At 36.7% G+C, this 21,488-nt stretch overlaps 2 protein-coding genes across 3 annotated transcripts; both read left to right on the top strand.

Moving 5' to 3' along the window:
- The first annotated feature begins 7,272 nt into the window (after positions 1-7,272).
- Positions 7,273-13,680, top strand: LOC122005996 (actin-related protein 2/3 complex subunit 2A-like). The gene is made up of 10 exons (XM_042561288.1): positions 7,273-7,474; positions 7,552-7,618; positions 7,700-7,907; positions 8,652-8,821; positions 9,444-9,521; positions 9,660-9,792; positions 9,865-9,956; positions 11,020-11,076; positions 13,048-13,110; positions 13,185-13,680. Exons 1-10 carry the CDS (start codon positions 7,413-7,415, stop codon positions 13,218-13,220), a joined length of 966 nt encoding a protein of 321 aa, XP_042417222.1. The 5' UTR covers positions 7,273-7,412; the 3' UTR covers positions 13,221-13,680.
- Positions 13,681-15,177: 1,497 nt separating this feature from the next.
- Positions 15,178-17,993, top strand: LOC122005995 (60S ribosomal protein L35a-3). 2 transcript variants are annotated; one of them, XM_042561286.1, is made up of 5 exons: positions 15,178-15,334; positions 15,420-15,455; positions 15,548-15,776; positions 15,856-15,898; positions 17,851-17,993. In XM_042561286.1, exons 1-4 carry the CDS (start codon positions 15,303-15,305, stop codon positions 15,895-15,897), a joined length of 339 nt encoding a protein of 112 aa, XP_042417220.1. In that variant the 5' UTR covers positions 15,178-15,302; the 3' UTR covers position 15,898; positions 17,851-17,993. The 2 variants fall into 2 exon arrangements, with proteins under 2 accessions (XP_042417220.1, XP_042417221.1); XM_042561287.1 differs by lacking the exon at positions 17,851-17,993 and adding an exon at positions 16,604-17,819.
- The last annotated feature ends 3,495 nt before the right edge of the window (positions 17,994-21,488 follow it).

The raw sequence follows: 21,488 nt of genomic DNA, 5'->3' as shown, positions 1-21,488 counted from the left end.
CTTCACTCACTAGGGTTTCCCATCTGCCTGGCTTCACTCACCAGGACTTTCACGTAGCTTCACTGACTAGGATTTTCATACTACCTAGCTTCACTCACTAGGTCTTTCACCTGGCTTCACTCACCAGGATTTCCCAACTACCTGGCTTCACTCACTAGGACTTCTCCTCTGCCTAGATTCACTCACTAGGTCTTTCACCTGACTTCACTCACCAGAATTTTCCAACTGCCTGACTTCACTCACCAGGACTTCTCCTCTGCCTAGCTTCACTCACTAGGTCTTTCACCTGGCTTCACTCACCAGGATTTTCCAACTGCCTGGCTTCACTCACCAGGACTTCTCAGTCAAGTATCCAGTCACTCTTGGCCTACTTGACTCTTCTCCACATCTAACTGGTCAACCTTGACCAGAGGATAATCTTCCCAAATGAATTATTGCACCTGCAATCTCCATGTATTTTCAGTCTCCATGTATTGTCAAATATCGAAACCCAAACATCGAGACTCAAGCTTAGTCAACCAGGTCAACCTTGACCTAGAGAATATTGCACCAACAATCTTTTCCTTTTTGATGTTTGACAATACCTTTAAGTTAGGCTAATCTCATAGCCTCAACTTCCTTCATTCATGCCAAAATATGAATGCGGGTTTCCTTTATTCTCCCCCTTTCCTAGAGGGCAAACTCCCTCTTTAGGTAATGAAGACCTAACTTAAACCCTACATTCTCCCCCTATTGACACACATCAAAAAGAACTCTCTCCTGAAGAGTTACTCACCGTTATTCACAACTTCACTCGTTGTTTACAACACCATAATGAAAGTCTCATACCCTTCATTATCTTCAACGTTCACCCTTGAGCGTTAACCAATCCAACAATGAAGGTCTCATACCATTCACTGTATTAAATGCTCACTCTGGAGCATTATTCCACGTTATAATGCTCATCCTAGAGCATCCATAACCCCACAATGAAGATATCGACTCTTCATTGCTTTTCAATGCTCAACCTTGAGCATTGCTTTTCCAAACGAAGGTTTAACCACCTTCAATGGTGTTGGAAAATAAATTTCATGTCCTTGAAGAGTAACTCATCCTAAAGACATGCTTCAAACTTCTGTTATTGCACCAACAATGACTTGGAATCCCCAAATCTTTAGGAAATCCAAAATTTAGAAGTTTTGAGGTTTAAAAATTCAATAATGAAACTAAACCTCAACATAAACTTCTACTTAGTCTTCCTTAGCCAATCCAATCTTGTTTTCATCATGAAAACTCCTCCTAAATGTAAACAAATGTGTTTTGAGGGGTTAGGAATGATTACCTTGACTAAATATGATCTAAAATGCTGACAACAGACTTTCCCAGCCAAATTCAGCACTTCAATCGATCATTGGACCGATTGAAGCAGTGTGGATCGATCCACTGAGTTTTTGTTCGCGAGAAACCCCTTCTCAATCGATTGCTAGATCGATTGAGGCACTTCAATCAATCGGGTGATCGATTGAAGGCCTGAAAAACTGAAATGTAATTTCAGTGATTTCCAGAAACTCCCAAAAAATTCTACAAAATTCTAAAAATCATGAAAATTCGTGTAGACATTACTTAGGGTATACACTATCATGGAAAAATAGTTTTCTATGAAAATACTTCCTATTTTCAAAGATTGACACAAACTTGAAAATTTGTAAAAACTTTAGTATTTTCTTCAAGTTTGTGTTTAACTTTTCAATGATAATTACTATCAAAAGATAGTATTCACCAAGGTTTTCCAAAGTGTATTTGAAATCATTTTCAAAACCAATATCCAACCATATTCTTTGGGCTCAATGCACATGACTTGTACATTAGATTTTTCTATAATTGAAAAACACATAACTATTTGTTTTGATGAACCTAAAACTCAACTAGATGCACTAAATCAACATCTTGAGTTTTGTTCATCATCCTAACATCTCACTTGTATCTAATGTGCACTAAAAACACATACAAGTCATCTTATAAGTCTTTGTGAAATGTAAAGTTTGGTTTTGCCCTAAACTAGGGATCATGCATTTCTATCTAGACATTTTAAGAATTTTGAACATCCCCAAGGATGTTACTTGTTAATGAATGTCATTTGTCCTTAATTGCAAGGAATAAAAAAATAATGCATGATATGCTATGACATATATCAAAATACATAATTTTCAAAAGAAAATTTTCCTATAACTACATGATGTATGTATGACATGACATAGTATTTTTGTGTTTTTCATCATAAAGCATGAATGCAAAGATGATGTCATGATATATGATGGACAAACAAATCATGGTAATTTAACTTAAATAAAATACCTAGATCGTCTATCTAAGTGTCCTTAAATCCTTAGCTAAACCTAAATTAACCTAGATTGCCCTTATCTACTCATGAAAATGTCAAAATTCAAATTGGAATTTCTTTAACCCATGATTACATTTGTGTCAATTACAATTAAGTATATTCCTCAAATCTTTGACACATTTTACTCATCCAAAGAGTAAACACTTTCAATTCCTAAGAAAATACTAAAACCCCAACTTAGTATTTCTTATATTTTCCCAATTTGTGCCAATTTACAATAAAATCAAAATTTTCAAATTATGACACATTTTACTCTTTTAAAGAGTAAATGAAAATCCACTTCATTTTCAAAGGTTAATAATAACCTTAAAAATGCTCTTCAAGTGTCAACTTCATCAAAGTTAGGTTAACTACTCTTCTAATTAGAGTTGACACTCTCTAACCCATCTAAGGGGTAGAGAAAATGCTCCTAGGAACCCAAAACCTATTGGTGCTGCTTGGATGCTCTAGGTACTCACTAGGGATAACTTCCCTAGATACCTTCCTAATGACCTTGTTAGGCTTCTTAGAAGCGTTGGTCACCTTTTCTAGGTCAAGTCTAGGGATTGCCTCCCTCGTGACCTTCTTAGTGACTTTCTTAGACTTCTTAGAAGTTTTAGTCACATTCGTTGCAAAGATACTCCTAGGGATACCTTCCCTTGTATCCTTGACTTGACCGCTAGACCTAGGATTGATTTCATAACTATATGGAACCCTATGATAAGAAGGCATATTCTTCTTGGTTCTAGGTTTGTATCCCAAACCCCTATGACCATTGGATGACTTATGTGCTCCTAGACCTATTTTATGCTCTTTTTGCCCTTTTAGGATATTTTCCATCCTTTTTAAGGTCTTTTCTATTTTATCAAGCCTTGACCTCAAGACTTGATTTTTTTCCATAAATCCCTAGATTTTGATTTTTCATTGTGTCCTTGAGCATTTTTATTTCTAGGCTTATAACTATGATCCTTAGTTTTCTTGCCTAGATTTTTATTTACCTTCCTAATCCTAGGTGTAGTAGTTTTAGCATGAAGAGCTACATATTTTTCCTTAATGCTATCATGCTTTCTATTTTTATGGTAAATAATATTAAAATGATATAAACTAGAATTAACATGCTTTTTACCATAATTCAAGGGGATAGACTCAATAAATGATACCTTGGGTTTTACCTTGGAAGCTCCCCCTTGACTTGTGCTTCCTCCCTTGACTTTGACTGCCTTCTTCCCCTTTGGACATTGACTCGGATAATGTCCTTTTTGTTGACACAAGAAGCACACAATGTGATCCTTGCTCTTCGTTGTTGTGGGGGCGGTCTCCTTGGGCTTCTCCTTACCCTTTGGTGCCACTCGGCCCTTCTTGGCCAATTTAGAGCACTTGCTTTTGTAGTGTCCATGTTCCCTACACTCAAAACATATAATATGATTTTTATTTTTAATTAAACATTTATACCTTCATGTGTAAGGATGACACTTGATCCTCCATTTGATGTATCTTGATTTTTGGAGGATGCATCATCTTCTTCTCCACTTGACCCAGATGTAGAAGCTTCTCCTTCTTCTTGATCCGGTGCCAATGAAGGTCTCTCCCCCTCAATCCTAGAGGTGGAGGCTTCTTCATCTTCATCTTGTACATGGAACAAGGAATATGCTCCTTCCTTGCTCTTTTCATTGCATTCCTTTGAAGATGAGGCTTCTTGGACTTCTTCTTCGAAAGTTGAGCATCTCTCAATTTCGGAGTCCTCTTGCTCTTGTTCTTAATCCACTGAGTCACCCTCTTTGGATCCTTCTTGATTTTATACAGTGGAGGGGATCTCATGAATATTTGCCAATTTACTCTAAAGCTCCTTGGCATCCTTGAATTCTCCAATTTGAGCCAAAATATTGCTTGGCAATAAATTGACCAAAAGCTTGGTCACTTTGTCATTTGTCTTGCTCCTCTGAATTTTCTCTTGGCTCCACTTGCTCCTCTTTAGAGTCTTGCCTTTTGAATTTCTTGGAGCTTTGAAGCCTTCCATTAGAGCAAACCATTTCTCTATCTCCATCATCAAAAAAATTTCGATTCTTGATTTCCAAGAATCGAAGCTCGTCATAGTAAATACTGGAGGCACCCTCGTGTTTAATCCGAGTCCATCTCGGAATTCCATCTTGAAGTTGAGCCTTTGATAAAGTCTTCGACTTTTGAATTTGCTTCAACTTCTTTGCCCTCTAGCTTTGTTGCCCCTTCCAGCGATGATTCCGATGAAGAGCGACCTCGCTCTAATACCACTTGTTAGGGTCAAAATGTGTTAGAGGGGGGGGGGGGTGAATAACTCGTCGTGCTCGTCGTTGCTTGCTTCTTGGTGATGATATGTAGTGGAAAATACAAGAAACACAATTACAACGCTAACACAAGGATTTACTTGGTATCCACCTCAAGAAGAGGTGACTAATCCAAAGATCCACACACGACACACACTCTCCACTATGAAAACACTCCTCTACGGTAACTACCGAAGACGGAGAAGCCTGTACAGGACTCACACACAAAGATACACAAGAAGAACAAACTACAAGCTGATAAAACAGTAAACTTTACAAGATTTACACGGTAGAAACCCTAGCTTGCTTTTCCCTTCTTGTTTGGATTGCCTCTTGACCTTGGAAGTGAAAGAACACCTTGCTCCAAAAGCTTCAAGAACTGGCGGTGAGCTCTGTGGAGAAATCGCTGTGTGTCGTAGAAGAATCGGGCGAAGATCTGATGAAAAAGTTGCTGAAGAAAACGCTCGCAACGACTTTATCCAGCGCCAACGGTCGGATCCCAATCAATTGGATTGCTCCCAATCGATTGGGGAGGCTTTGGATCGATCGGTCGATCGATCCAGAGCACCTATGTGCTCTCTAGAAATCGCCTGAATCTATTGCCCAATCGATTCAGGGTTCTCGCGCGATTTCCTGTCTCTCAATCGATCGCCCGATCGATTGGAGGCTCCCAATCGATCGATTGGGAAGCTTTCTGTGCTCGCGCCGATTCTCCCCAATCGATCCACCGATCGATTGGGAGATGTTTTTGTCGCGACACCTCACCCAATCGATCAACCGATTGATTGAGCATGAGTCAATCGGTCGGTTGATCCAACTTGATTGGCCCTAATCAAGTCCCAAGCCCCTAAAACCCAACATCTGGTCAACCATGACCTGTTGGGACATCATGCTTAGAGTCTGGTCACCTTCGACCTGCTAGGACTTCCTCATCAAGTGTCTGGTCAATCCCTTTGACCCACTTGGACTTTTCTCCTCGTGCTAAGTATCCGGGCAAACCTTTGACCTACTTGGACTTCTCAATACCAGGTGTCCGATCAACCTTGACCCACCTGGATTTCCACATGCCTGGCTTCACTCACCAGGTCTTCCCTTCTACCTAGCTTCACTCACTAGGATTTCCCATCTGCCTGGTTTCACTCACCAGGACTTTCACCTAGCTTCACTCACTAGGGTTTCCCATCTGCCTGGCTTCACTCACCAGGACTTTCACCTAGCTTCATTCACTAGGATTTTTATACTGCCTAGCTTCACTCACTAGGTCTTTCACCTGGCTTCACTCACCAAGACTTCTCCTCTGCCTAGCTTCACTCACTAGGTCTTTCACCTGACTTCACTCACCAGGATTTTTCAACTGCCTGGCTTGACTCACCAAGACTTCTCGGTCAAGTATCTAGTCACTCTTGACCTACTTGACTCTTCTTCACATCTAACTGGTCAACCTTGACTAGAGGATAATCTTCCCAAATGAATGATTGCACCTGCAATCTCCATGTATTTTCAGTCTCCATGTATTGTCAAACATTGAAACCCAAACATCAAGACTCAAGCTTAGTCAACCAGGTCAACCTTGACCTAGGGAATATTGCACCAATACTATGCACACATCTCAAAACATGCACACGTTTTTCCAAGTGTCCTATGAAAAAATAAGTCAAAAAGTGTCCCTGACACATATCCTTAAGATAACATGTATATTTCTGATGTAACAATTTGGAAGTTTCTACCATACGATTTGTCTATAGAACATGTTTTGTTGTCAGTGACACAAACCTCCAAAAGAGTATAAGGAGATATACGGGTGGGTCTCGCTGTAGGCCGATCGGTGGCCGCTTGGCCGGGACACGCCCGCTCTCCATTTACTTAACTTTCTCGTGTCAAAGGGCTACCTCTCATTCGGACGGACACACCTCCCACTCGGTAGGGACGGCGACAGGGGGATGTACTGTCTATTTATCTCTTAACCTCGGATTATCTATTTGGCCTTGCTCGTTTGCTCGGACATGCCGTCCGCTCAGCCCTAACTGGCCCACTCATCTAATTTTGATTGTTTCCTTGACTTTGACTTCCTCGTCAACCGATATTCTTTTCTTTGGCCTATCTTTGGTTGCCCCCTATTCATCACTGTATCATCTTATATAGTGTATAGTGAAAAATAATTGTCTAAATTTAATAAAAGGGATATTTTATCATAAATTTTAGAGATATTATAGATAAATTGATATGAATATTCTAAGGATATTTAGTAGTTAATTTATTTCCTCCCTAATGATGTGTGGGAGGGTTGATGGATTTTTTATTTCAGCTTTATTGGAATAAAAATATTTTTGATTTTTTTTTTAAAAAAAAATGAGTTTTCTTTTTGACGATTTTAATTTGGTATCTTTTTTTTACCCTTTATCCTATGAAAAAGCTAAATATTTATTCATAAAAAAGAAAAAGGAGAAAAATAAATAATATAATTGAGAAAAAAAAGAAAATTATGTTAATTAATAGCCTTGGGGATTAATTAGAAGCAAATGCAAGTTTAGGACAGATTAAGATTAAAAAAAATAGAAAATGGATGATATTTCTATTAATTAGCCCTATAAATTCGTCCGTCAACTCGACTCAAAGCAACTGGTCGATGCTTTATTTCTCTCGGCATCTTCCGATTCCGATCTCGCCATCCCCCGTCGTCGTCTACGCAGGCTTCTGCCTCGGTGCTGTCGTTGTCGCGCTCCTTCTTCGCCTCCGCCTCCGAAACCAGCTCAATGATCCTCCTCCAATCGCCTTCCCGGTTCCTCCTTCAAATCCTCCAAGATCGCCTTCTCAGGTACGCAGATCTTCTCCTGCTTTTAGGGGTTTTCCAAATCCTACCTTTGACTGCATTTGATGCTTGTTTATGGCCAGCCCGGAAAAGGGAATTGACCTAGATTGCCATTCCGTCGAGTTTGATGACGTTCGATACCACATCCAGGTGAGTGAAAGCTCTGATCTTTACCCCCCACCTCCTTAGGAGGCGGCGTGACTCTGATGATGATGGTGTCTCGGATCGCAGTTCTCGACTAGGAATCCGCAGGTGATGGTGCTGTCCGTCTCCCTCCCCTTAGCGCCGCCGGAGGCCATTTTCTTCGACGGACTTCCGTTCGGCGCCATCGACGCCATAAAGACGGCATACGGGTCGGTGGTGCAGATTCTTGATCCCCCTAAAGATGGGTATAATCTGACTATGAAGCTCAACCTCTCAAAGCTCCCGTCAGTTGAAGGTTCAACGCGTTTCTTTTCCAAGGTCATTATGAGTTGCTGCATATGATTGAATATGTATGTGTAGAAGCACGATCACTCAATCCTTTCACTTCAGTATAAATATTGATGATTTAAATTAGATTCCAGACTGGCCATATAGCTCTTTGAATCATGGTGTTCCGAGATGTTGTTACTATGGTTGAGGTTGCGTTGGAGCGTTTATCCACTTTTCCTTTGGAAGGCGGGTATCAGCATAGCACTATTCTCATTTTCATTTGCTGATAAGGATGGTAGAAGAAAAGGAAGTGTATTCTTATATGAATTTTAAAGAGAACACTTATACTTCCATCAGAGACTGTCTTCCTATATTACTTGTTAATGCTTCCACTGAAACTTCACATACATATGCATTCTGGACAATAAAATAATGTGCTATTTCCTCATAAAAATTCCTCAACTGAAAAAGCGATGCAATAAGGTTGTCTACAACCTAGACTCATGATTCCTGATCAATTGCCATCATTTATATGCAGTAATATAATCCATAAGGATCAATATACTACCTTTTGTATGATTTATTAGTTGAATATACAGAACTTTGCCAATATTTGCTTTTGTGTCCTATATATTGCTATTTTGAGTGAATCTATGTTTAATTATGTCATTATTATGTTTTTTTCTCTCAAAACCAATCCATGAGTTTTAATCTTTCAGTTATATTCAAGTTAGTTATCTTTGTCGGCTTGGTGCTTGTGATATTACAGAGCAAAGGCAAGCTCTCCTAGTAAAAATTGCATCAGTAAGAGAAGTTGTTTTAGGCGCTCCGTTGAGATTTGTTCTGAAGAATCTTTCAGCAAAGACTGTTGCACCAGAAATGGATCAACTTATTGCTCTTGTGCACAGACCCAAGGAATCTTTTTTCCTAGTTCCTCAGGTAAACTACCTTCACATGCAAAGTGATGTTGCTGAAGTACTCATTTTAACTACACCCATGTTATTTTTTGATGTTGATCATTTACTTTTTATAATACCCCTTGAAAATAATTGGATTCTGAAGCTGAAATTGGTTATTCTGCTTTTCTCTATGATGTCATATGGTTTTTGTTATTAGCGGCATTTCGAAATTATTCAAGACAGTTTCAAGCAGATGCCACCTATACCCAGATAGTTACTTGATGACCATGATCCATGAATGGATATGAGTAGGAGAAAAAAACAAACTTACACATCTGAAATTCTGAGTATTGGCACAGTAATTTGGAAGTGAAAGTTAGCTATCCATTAGGAAAAAAAAACAGAGAATACCATCTGCACAGGTCATGTTGGTGAAATAATGGTGTGATTGGGTATTGAAACTGACTCACAAAAGAGACTTCAACTCTGTTTACCACAACAAAATTAGGGTACAAAGCTTTACTCTAGCTCGTGCTAAAGTATCGAGCCTCTCTAACTCTGAGTATTGCAATGGGTGTGATAATAAACTTTCAAATAGAAGAAATTTCACCTTTCAATATTTAGTTTGTTGAATAGTGAATAATCATCTCTTCTTTTTGCAGCCAGATAAAGTAACTGTGGTCTATCCTATGAGATTCCAGGACTCTACTGATATTGTTTTGGCAACATCATTCTTACAGGTGAAATGGAACTTCCTTCTTTTTGAGTAATTGACTGCACTGTATATACTTTAGCCAACTCCACCTAGTGGGATAAGACTTTAATGTTGACTGCACTGTATATACTTGGACTAATCCAGAAGAAGTCTATATTCCTAGGAACTTGTTGAAGCAAGGAGAACTGCTGGTCTTAATAATGCACCTTCTTGTATGTGGTCTGCTACACCTCCTCTTGAGTTGAAAGCAGCACCTGCTCAAGCACTAACAGCAAATGCTGGATTTGTTACCTTTGGTAATACTAGACCACATGTCTTGTATCTTCGTAGTAATTGATTTGTGCCCTCAATTTCATTCTCTCTTGTAGTAATTTTTCCTCGTCATGTCGAAGAGAAGAAGCTGGATAGGACTGTTTGGAGCCTGTTAACATTTCATGCTTATGTCAGTTATCATGTCAAGGTACTCATTTTGATTTCTTGCAACTCCTTTTTGTAGATGTTTTTTTAGTTTTATATTGTAATTAAATAATGCACTTGTATTTTGTTTTGTAATTCTAAAGAATCGAATTATTTGAGGGTCTCTTGATTGATAAGAAAGGATGGCTAAGCATGAGGCCTTTGCCAATGCATTGCTTATTTTTGTTCTATTGGTAAAACCTGTTGAGAAAATGTTCAATTTTTCAAACTAAGACCTTTAAATTTATTGAATAAATATGGGTTGCTTGACAAGAAGGCATCATGATTCCATTTTCAAGGTCTTTACTCTTCTCTTTTCCACTTAGATCAACATCTCACATTTTTCTCTCACCTATATCTCCAATTTTCTCCTAGTTATAACATGATTTTTTTCTTGTCTGATTACTCTGTTAAAGTGTTCCCCGCTTGCAGTTTTACAAGTTAAAATTACCCTTCTTCTGTCTACCATAGTTTGTACCATTTTGTTTTTGTAATTTTTTCCTCCGAGGGTCTCTTACAGTCTGTTCCTGTGACATTGTTATATCATCTCCAGTTCTGAAATTTGTGTTATGGTAAATGATTATTGAATTCAGATCATACACAATAACTATCAATAGGAAGGCACATTGACATTATCTTTCTATATATGCATTATGGACTAAGTCATCCTTTATTTGTTCATATACCATTTGTTTCTGTGATTTTTAACTCAGTCGGTTCTCTGTTCTATATTCTTGCAATGGGTTGCCTATCAAAGTAGGTGAACACTTCCACCTTCTCTTGCCTTTGTTATGAAACTCGTTAGAGAGCCTTACTGCCTGTTGCTGTTACATTTCTATCTGTTCTCCGGTTCTAAAATTGTTATTGTGGTAAATGATTATTTAATTCAAATAAAATACTATCAGTATGAAAGCACATTGACATTATCTTTCTATATGTGCTTTTATAGTAAAAGTTATCCTTTATTTGTTCATCCCACTTCTAGTTGAATTTCTTCATCTATTGTTAATGAATCATAACATTGCAAAGTCTTACTGGTTAGTTTTTAATTTTTCTCTTTTAAATAGTGTTCAGAAGGTTTCATGCACACCAGAATGAGGCGACGGGTGGACTCACTTATTCAGGTAATCTATTACAAAAATAGTATGTTCTTAATTTTTGTTACTGATCGTCTTTAGGTTCCCTTTGAATTTGAAACTATAGTAGTAATGATATAACTAGTTTGTGATAGTTTTAAGTTTTCTCATGGATTAGATGTATATTTCTTTTAAGTCACTATAAAGCTTGGAACATGTACCATTGATATTACAATTTTTATTTTTGAGAAACCTGATCTTCATTAGAAAATCTAACACAAGATGCACAGATTTTATCATAAAGACGATCCTCCAGGATTATTGTAATTGAACAACTCATAAACCCATTAAATTGTCTTTTTGGTTGACCATGGAATTTTATTTCAGAATAAGAGCCTTTTGATTTTCTCTTGCCTCAGAATTTGTTAGTGGGGGAATGAATGAATAAAAAAGTGGTCAGGGTTTAACAGTTTACTGTTTTATTTTTCTTATAACTAGTGGAAAGGACCATTGCAGTATAAGAAACTTATATAATGAAATCTCTTGATATTGCCGGTACCAATAGGAATTCTCTAGATGCCATATAATTCCATATTGTTATGCGCATATTTCCTTTTAGAACCACTAAGTGCTTTAGGAAATTAGTCATCTCACTAACAGTCTCATTACAAAATGAAGCGCATATATCCAATAACTTTCAACAGGGTTTTAAAAATTGCATGCAATTGTTAGGCAGTCAAGTGTCAACTCATTGTGTAGACACAAGTACTGTTCCATGTGTCATTCATATATTTACATTGAGAAAATTATGTAATATGCATAACAAAGTATATTATTCTATAGTTAAAGATTGTTTTAACATGACTTTTGGCATACAGAAATGGTAATGTATTTTGGTAGATGAAGCATTCGTAGAACAACTCAATAATCACATGTTAACTGAGTGAGCTATGACCAGCCTTCCCTCAATTACATTAAATTCTTTAATTACAGCTATAAACTTGTCATTAATTACATGTCTCAATATTTTGCATTTGTACTACCAAAAGTTGAAGTCCTCTATGAGGAAGACCTGTCAGCATTTGCCTATCCAACTGCCATTGTGTTATGACTGCCTTTAAATAGTATTTTCTATCTTCAAGGAAACACAACCTTTACCATTGGTCCACTACAATGCTTAGTATTTATACCTCCACACATGTGCATAATATTACATTGTTGAGTATCCTATCTCCCTATCAGTCATCACTTCAAATATTAAGAATCTATGACCAAGAATTGGTGTAACTGATTGAAGATATGATGGTTCTTTGAAGTCATAAAATGGCATAATAGGGACCCCCTCTAGTAGCATGGATTGCCGGTGTTGATTCTTGTTGAAGTTGCTGTTAAAGAGGCATATCTTTTAGCAAGCACAAGGTTGCAATGTGATTAAAGCTGTCCCTTATAAGCATGGATTCATTTTTGTCGGACATTACTGTTGAATTTAGTTCTTATTAGATCCCAGAAATTAGATGAAGTGCTTTTAGTGGAGAATCTTAATGTTCACATGGCTGAACAAGGATTTCAAAGAGTTGTTTGGGTTTTGACAATATAACTAGGTAAAAGAATAAAAATATTATAATTTTCTGACAAAAGAACTATGCAGAAACATTGCAATCTGCATATCATTCTATTGTGGTTACACTATCTTAAAACTCCTGAGAACCAACACGGCCATAAGTTGATGATATGCAATCATTTTCACATTTTTTTATTTATTATTTTTATGTAGATATTTTAGTTCATATTTTTAATGTCAACTCTGCCCAGTGCTCCCTAAATGGATTTAGTTGGATGATACCAAGTTCTGAGTTGTAAAAAGTTAGAACAATTGACAAAGAAAGGTATCAGCAATGCCCATATTATCTGCTTTTCTGACGCAATGCCAGATTTTCAGCTGTTGGCCTCAACTTGCAAAATATTTTTACTAGGGTTTATCATGGGCAAAACTGACGCATTTACATTTAACTTTTCCAGGCTTTAGATCGTGCTAAATCAGAATCAGAGAAGGCAAAGAAGTTAGTATCCTTCAAACGACTGGTTAGTTCTCCATCTTATGAATGAATTTTTCTCTGTGATAATTGTCAGCTGATGCTCAAATGTTCGTGTTCCAGAGTCTTAATGAAACTCGTAGCAACTCGAATTCTTGAAGCTTCATCCAAGAATCGTGAGATCCTTACTGCTTGCTTTGCTCAAGGGCTCTTGTTTTGACGTTTCCTGAATCAGCTGACAGGTTCCATTCTTTTTTCATGTAACTGATATTTATGTCGCATCACACGATCCGCTTGTGCTGTGACTAGAAATTATTCCAGCGTAGCGAAGCAATTTGTAGTTTCATGTAGCGGAGTCGAACTCCGGTCTTGACTGTTCGACCTTACCACATTGTATCACCATCAATTCCTGTACTGCTACGCATAATCTCTCTGTGTACAAGCCATCAAATAAGTTCTACTCCATTCGAACTGCAAATATGAATGTTATTGATATCTGGTTGAAATGGAGTGCTGCAACAGAAATGACTGATTGTAGAAAAATGTATAAGGCTTTGCTTGTTCCATCTGTGAACATCTACAGTGCGTATCTTGGTATAAAATTAAAATTTCGTTCTAACTATGTTGTGACAAAAGGATTTTTATATATCTTTATAATAACATGATATTATTCACTTTGAGTTTAGGTTTTTATAATTTTATTCATGGACTTTATCTAAAAAGTCTTATGTCAATGGAGATATTTTATATTATTTTAAATCTATAATCTTTCCCATATCTTTTTAATGTTGGATTTTGATTGTATCCCAATAATTTTTTTCTCAAATGAAAGACTATAATTATTCTCGTAGTTTATGCTTCTCCGTGAGCATTTAGTGATTCTTGACTTGCTCTTGGTCTTCTCTGTGAGTATTCAGTCATCTTGACATGCTCTGGGTCTCCTTATAAGTATCTTGGTCATTATAACTTGTTTCGGGATTCCTCACGAGTATTTGATTATCCTGACTTTCTTCGGACTTTTCCTATGAGCATTTGATCACTTTGACTTACTTTGGACCTCTCCACAAGCATTAGGTTATGTTGACCTGTTTCAAGTTTCTCCGTGAATATCCGATTATCCTAATATACTTTGAGCTTTTCTCGCGAGCATTTAGTCACTTTTGACCTTCTCCAAGCTTTTCCCGTGAGTATTCGGTCATTTTGACCTACTCCATGTCTTCTCGTAAATATCTGATCATTCTGACTTGTTATGGGCTTTTCTCGTAAGTATTCAATCACTCTTGACCTGCTATGGGTCTTTCTACAAGCATTCGTCCATCTTGACTTATTTCGGATATTTCGTAATTTCGTTCAAGGTCATCCCATATAATATCTAATTTAGGTTATGACTCTGATATCATTTGTTATGACTGAAAGATGTTTACATATCTGTACAATGACATGATATTATTCAATTTAGGGTTAAATCCTTATGACTTTGTTCTTAGATTTTATTTAAAATATCTTATATCAATGAAGATATTTTATATCATTTTAAATTTATAATTTTTTTTATATTTTTTTATGTGACACTTTGTTTTAATTGGATCCCAACAAACTATTCTTCTATAAATCATTTTTCGCGCTAAAATATGTACAAATATAACACGTACATCAATATATTATAAGGTATATTTAATAGATTAACTATTGTTAACTGGCCATCAAGGTCACGCGATATATGTGTGTGAAAACAAGAAAAAAAAATTCTCCGATGGTCTATTGACTAGCGTACGAAGTGCTGTTACTATGAGTTTTAGAATTTAAATTTTGATATAATTGAGGTAAATACGTTGCCAGTCACAATGCCAAAGAATTGAATTTCAGGCCATTTAGATGGATTTCTGTGAGGATTTTCTGATTTATGGATACATGGATTACTTTTTTTTTAAAAAACAATAGATTAACTATTAGTTATAATCTCACGTCACTTCATTGTTATTTATTTAACCGGATTTAAATTTTGGATCAGAAAAAACAAATGAACTTTTATGTCACTCGAAATTTAGATTTTTTTTTTTTTTTTACTTAAATGGGCCATTAGAGATGCCAAATTGTGTGAGTAATGCAGCCCTAACCGTCCGGTCCGCCTGTCAGTTTGTCTATTTAATTGCATTTTGAAACCCGGAAGGCCGGAGCTAGGGTTTGCCGTAGCCGACTTGTTCCCGCGCCAGCTCACGGTCTACCTCGTCGGCGGAGGAAATGGTGAAGGGGCGAGAAGGCGAGCGCGTCAGGTTCATAGGCAAATTCGCCTCGTTTTATCTCGTCTTATATTATCAGCATTATGTTATCTTGTTTTTTGTTTGATCCCGGTTTCAGGCTCTACGTCTGTGGGAGGATCCTCGGGTACAAGAGGTAAGTTTGAGACCTCCTAATTTATCTGTTAGTCGTACTATTTTACTCTCTTTTTTATTCATTTCTATGAGTTTGCCATGGGTATGGAGTAGATCTAAGTCGAACCAGTACGAGAACACATCGCTGGTACAGATCGAGGGGGTGAACACTAAGGAGGAGGTCGACTGGTACTTGGGGAAGAGAATGGCCTATATCTACAAGGCGGCCACGAAGAAAAATGGAACGCCGTACCGGTGCATTTGGGGAAAGGTCTGCCGTCCGCACGGGAACAGTGGGGTCGTCCGTGCTAAATTCAAGACCAATTTGCCGCCGAAGTCCATGGTGAGCTCCGCTTGGCCTATGTTGTGGTGATCTCCAATGGTTGCTTATTGCTTACATGTTCTCCGTGTTATGTTTTTAGGGTTCAAGAGTTAGGGTTTTTATGTACCCTAGCAACATATGAGGTGAGTTTCTGTTGCTGTTTTTGCAGATAATAATTTCTATGAATTATTGTACTTTCTGAATTTCTTGTCCTATTTTTCTCTTTGTTTGTCTTTTATTATTATTTTTCCTTTTTGCTAGTTTTACATATTGAGTGTTCAACAACTGAGGTTGATAACTCTAACTGAGTCCATGTTTGATAACCTAGAATAGAACAAGATGAATGGAGGAAATTGGGATGAGAATGTGGGCATACGAATATTTTAATTATTCTTTACCAAACCTTCTTTTAATGTATATATATTCACAATGTTTTCCTAATATCAATTTAGTTTTTTAATTCCTCCTATTCTTCCGACAGTAATGAAAACCAATCCAAGATTGCCCCTTCTCATTCCTTTATCATCATTTCATGACATTCTATGCTTCCAATCTTGCTAGTGTTCAGTGATGCCATTTAATTCTCAATCCAGTGTTTTTTTGACAACTACGTGTTCTTTGGTGTTTGATGCCATCTTCAATATTTTTCACCTTTTCCCGTATGGACATTACAGATTAGTCAATCCAGATTTGTAATTTCTAACTACTAGCATGGTGATGTTTGTTAGGACAGGAAATATTCTTGTAGGTCGCAAATGCTTAAAAAAAACCAAATTTTCTACCTAAGTTATGCATTGCCATTTGAACCTAATGGACTACTTTTTTTAAATGTGTGATCCCAATTTTAGGGCTAGATGATCTGAAGATCCAAATTGATTGAGATGATTCTGCCTGTGAGTTGAGTTGGTTCTGTCTGAACTTGGACTTGATTTTTGAATCTGTTCTGTTTGGTGGATAAACAAAACTGAGGATTTGTTGAGTGTAAGAAGAGTGGATGAGGCAGATGGAGCGGATGAGATACATAGAATGTAAGGAGGATGAGGGTGAACTTTTGCCGCACATCTTATCATCCACATTTTATGGAGATCATCTGAAGCTCATTCAGATTTGTGACACAGCCGGTTGATCAATTAAGTATTAACAGCATTTCAGTTGGGGCGTTTGAGGTTTTTAGGCTGTCAATTTTACATTGTACAATATATTTTAAATAAAATATAAAATATTTTTTTACCCAAAACATAAGCTTAACAATATTCATAAAGATATTGACAATCTTTGCATCTCTTCCTCTTCTACACTATACATTTTATGCAATTACTTTTAGGTAAACCTGCAATTTTATTGAGTTTGACAAAGTCTATTTTTGCACTATTTTCAAATTAAATGATCCGTGTAAAATGTTGTGATTGTTGTTTGTTTCAATGTCTCCTATGATATGACGTAGATGGGTACTATATACATTTCTTTGATGCTGTGTGATTGGAGAGTAGAAACTATCAATCAATGCAATTTCTGGATTTTCATTGCTGAAGACCCAGACTCTTGGAGCTCTTTGTTCCCCATTCCTTTACTGGAACCCTTGTTTGATAGAAACTCCAAATTCAGTCGATTCCTTGATTCGGCTCCTTTGCCTGCCTGACCAGATTGGCCTAGCTGCCTTGCCCAACTGACATGTCCCAGTTGACTGGCTCAGCCTGACCAGCTTCTCCAACTCACCTGACGTTAGTGGCTCGTCTGGCTGATTTGGCCTACTCAAGGTTGGACTTGTGGAAGAGGTTCAGTGCTTATGAGTTTGGTGCCCACAAAGCCAGAGAGGATTTCAAAGTCGAGTTAATAGTGGTCACTGAGTTATGACTGGCTATTTAGGTGACTGTTTTCCCACTTGATTCGAGTGCAATCACGTCTTACATTCATTTGGTTTTCCATCCTTAGATACCTAAATCCAACTCTCATTTTCGTTCCAACCAATTTTTCATCCAGAGACATATGCCCTAGACATTATGTTTAAGCATAATTTACTTTAGATAAGGCTTATCTGCTGTGTGTAATTCATTGCCTTCCACAATAATATTTCTGAATCGCATTCACTTTTCAGGTGTGGCGATGCATAAGTTTGGAATTTCCAGCGTGGTCAGTTACTTTATTTCCGTATGTTCTTTTCAGAGTGATTTTCAAATATTATTATTTTTTGTTATAAATTAGAAGACATCAATGAAATTTCTCGCTCATTGACGTAAATTTTTCTAATATTCCTCATCCTTCATCTTGCCTTTTTTCTAGCTAATACGATGAGGCTTCATAATCGAATTTGCAAGTGTTGATCCCTTGGTATACTTGAATGATGATAGATAGAGGTAGATTTACGAAAGATTCTTTTTTTTTACCGCTGAATTAATAGAAAATTTGATTAAAGGATAATTATACAATTTCTTTAATCACCTCTCTGTACCAAACTATGATTCGTATCACTGATACTGACACAAGGTGAGATAAATTCTTATTTAAGATTAACAAACGAGGCAGTTTGGCAGATCGTCTTGGGCAATTATGCAAAATTGACATGAATGCGATAGAGAACTAAATCATATGACCCGTTCGTTAAGTGTCTGGACACCTTGCCGGATGATTCCAATATGCAAAACCAGGACCACCAAAAAGTCTCGAGTCTTTGTACGCCAGAGCCCATGTGACAACACCTTGCCGGATTCTTCCAAAATGGTACCTTTTCGGTAGGTGCAAATTGAGTGTCGTATTGCATCCGTTTGGCCGTGTCTCATGCATACAAAACAAGGACCACCAAAAAAGTCCGAAGGAAGAGGAAGATGGAGAGCCAAGATACAAATGACTCCTATTTGATCGTTTTTCTCCTACTGTGAACACGTCCTGTGGATTTTGAATGCCGAGTTTGCGGTCACCACCAAAATGTTGATTATTTGTAGTAGCCTTGTTGAATCATTCGATTTTCTCAAGCCATTTTTTTTTAATGGACAAAATGAAAAAGAAAAACAATGAGACTACCATCACATTACTACTTGACTTTGGATATTCCTGAATTAATGTTATGACGTATAAATGAAACAGGCATCAGATGATTAAGGAGATAAATAGAAACAGGAAATAATTTAAAGAAAACTTCAATCATTCCTTCGATGCTATGTTAAGTTGGCAGATAACAAACACTTGGAAGACTGAAGAGCAAGGGTGCCACTAAAATCTAATACAGCTTATCTAATATGACCAATAGCTCCTTGTGTTTCCCTAAGAACAATGACAAGTGACAATCTCTATCTCTCCTTTATCTTTTTTTTTTTTTCTTTCTAATTGAAGTGTCCAAATTTTACTAGTCTAAAATGTAGATGGCTCCTTAGTTCACCTACTAAATTCTTAGTACAGTCCATACTTATTCAAAAGTCGACTTTCAAAATATTTATTGTATTTAAAATTTAAACTCTATTTCTTTTATTAGTAATTCATTCACTCAAGAGATGATAAGATAATCAAAAAAATTTAAATGACAAATTTATTCTATCATTCACCTGTCCATTGAGCAGGTGAAGTTGTCAGTGACGAGATGAGATGTTACTAGATCAAGATTTTTTTGCATAATTGTGATACATATCAATTATAGTTACTATATAATTATAATAAAATATAATTATGATTATTTCAAATATCTCTCACAATCCGTCTTTAAATTATATGAAGAAAAATAAATCATAATTTTTTTTTTAATTATATAAAAGAAATAAATCATAAAATTTTAAATTATATGAAGGAAAGTAAATCATAGAATTAATTTATAATTGTAGGAGTTTCAAAATCACAAGTGAGAGAAAATGAATCAGCCAAGTAATTTTCATGAAAGTGTTCTTTCCAAGTCTCGATGAATTCCCTTAGATTGAGAAAGTGGATGTGATGTCAAAAGCTGGGGGGGGGGGGGGTCCACTCTTATACTCTTGAGAATTATTAGATTTTGTGTCATATTATTTCGATAAATTATCACATTTTAATATCATCTTCTTCCTTCTTTAATGTCTAATTAATCATTAATATTATCCATCGAAATATCAAATGGCTTGAGATTTTAAACTTTGGTAGATTGTTTCTGATCAAGACAGCTCCCTGCTATTTTGATTAAGACCAATACATAACTCACACATGGGAACAGAGCTAAGTACATAATTGAAAAGGTATACTTTGCCCAACATGAAATTTAACCTATAACTCACATAGATGACATTTCAATAATTCACTCATCCTACCTGTTCTGCCTCGTGTCATCCCTAACGCATTTGTTTAAATTTATTTTCAATTGAATCAAACATTTATTTTAGTTGTCTAATTTGCTTAGAATAAAATTTTAATTGCAAGAATATAGTGGAAAGTGGCAAAAGAAAAAGAAGAGGAAGAAGATGTCTCCTAAGGAAAATTAAATATATCTTGTTCATATAATTGATTCCTGGCACTGTTTCAAATCCAGACCAGTTCAGCTGGTCCGGTTCATAACAAAAATTGGAGAGAGTAAAACAGCCGACTGGCGGGGCCCATGCCAAAAGGATAGGAATCGATGTTGTGGGGCCACGCCATGTGGGTGATCAGAGTAAGCATTCTACTAAAAATCAAACGGATCCACGAAACACAACTATTTTTTTAATAATTTAAACCGGTCGATAGTTACCATTAAAACTGTATAGATCATCCAACAGATATAAAATAAATTAATTCAAGTAGTTACTAAATTAATTAAACTTTTCTCAAGAGTCAATTTAATACAAAGTCGTCATCATCAATCGATAGATTAAATCAAAATAACTGAGATTAAAAAAATGAATTTTAAATTAATCGAATGAAAATTTTGAATTTGATCGATTCAATCTATTATTTTAGTTTAATCAAGATTTTGGTCACCACTACCCCCAATTGATGTGTTCAATCAATAGCCCATTGTCAACTCAGGGAAACAATTTGACCAAAATCAAGCAAAGCCAATTAGATTTAATTCTGCCAGCATGTTAGTTAAGTTGTAGAGAGACAATGGTGAAAGTCAACGACCAGCTGACCAAATAGCCAGTATTTCGTCGGTAGAATTAGAAGACAATCTAGACAACAAGTATCTATGACATAAAGCAGTCTAGTGGATTCCATGAGGGTCAAACGAAGGACCGAGAAGGAAGGCAGAAAATGGACAGACCTATCAGCATCTATCAGCAGCAAAAAAATGTCAACGCAGAGGCGCCGACAACTCAACAAAGTCAAGGCCTCATACGGCTGGACAAGTCGAGTTTTGCTTCTTCATTCAACTCTTGGTTGATCCACACGATCATGGATTTGAAAGGAATTAGTGCTCGGTGATGACTTTTTTCACAAAGGGGCGAACAATTGATCAATGGGAGCTGAAAGAATTGTGGAGGATTTGTCATCCATCACTAACCTTGCCATAAACATCAAATTAAATGAGAAGATTTTGTTCTTATCAAGAGAAAAGATATATAGAATTAGAAGGCAAAAGAAGGGAAAGGAAGCCTTGCAAGTTGCAATTAACTTTTACTTTTTCTTTATATCACAGTTTCAGTAGAGACAGAATATTAAGGATAGTGAATCTGCTTTCAACTAAGGGATGGACATCCTTAACTCTGATGAAATTCTTAACAATGGAGCGTACCTGTTTCACCGAGATGTGAAAATGATATCCAATAGTTGCGAATCTTTGACCGGTTCTTCGGACCTGCAATT

Source organism: Zingiber officinale, chromosome 7B, assembly GCF_018446385.1.
Source record: "Zingiber officinale cultivar Zhangliang chromosome 7B, Zo_v1.1, whole genome shotgun sequence".
Lineage (NCBI taxonomy): Eukaryota > Viridiplantae > Streptophyta > Magnoliopsida > Zingiberales > Zingiberaceae > Zingiber > Zingiber officinale.
The sequence above is the reverse complement of the archived record's forward strand: the minus strand, read 5'-3'. Positions and strand labels throughout refer to the sequence as shown.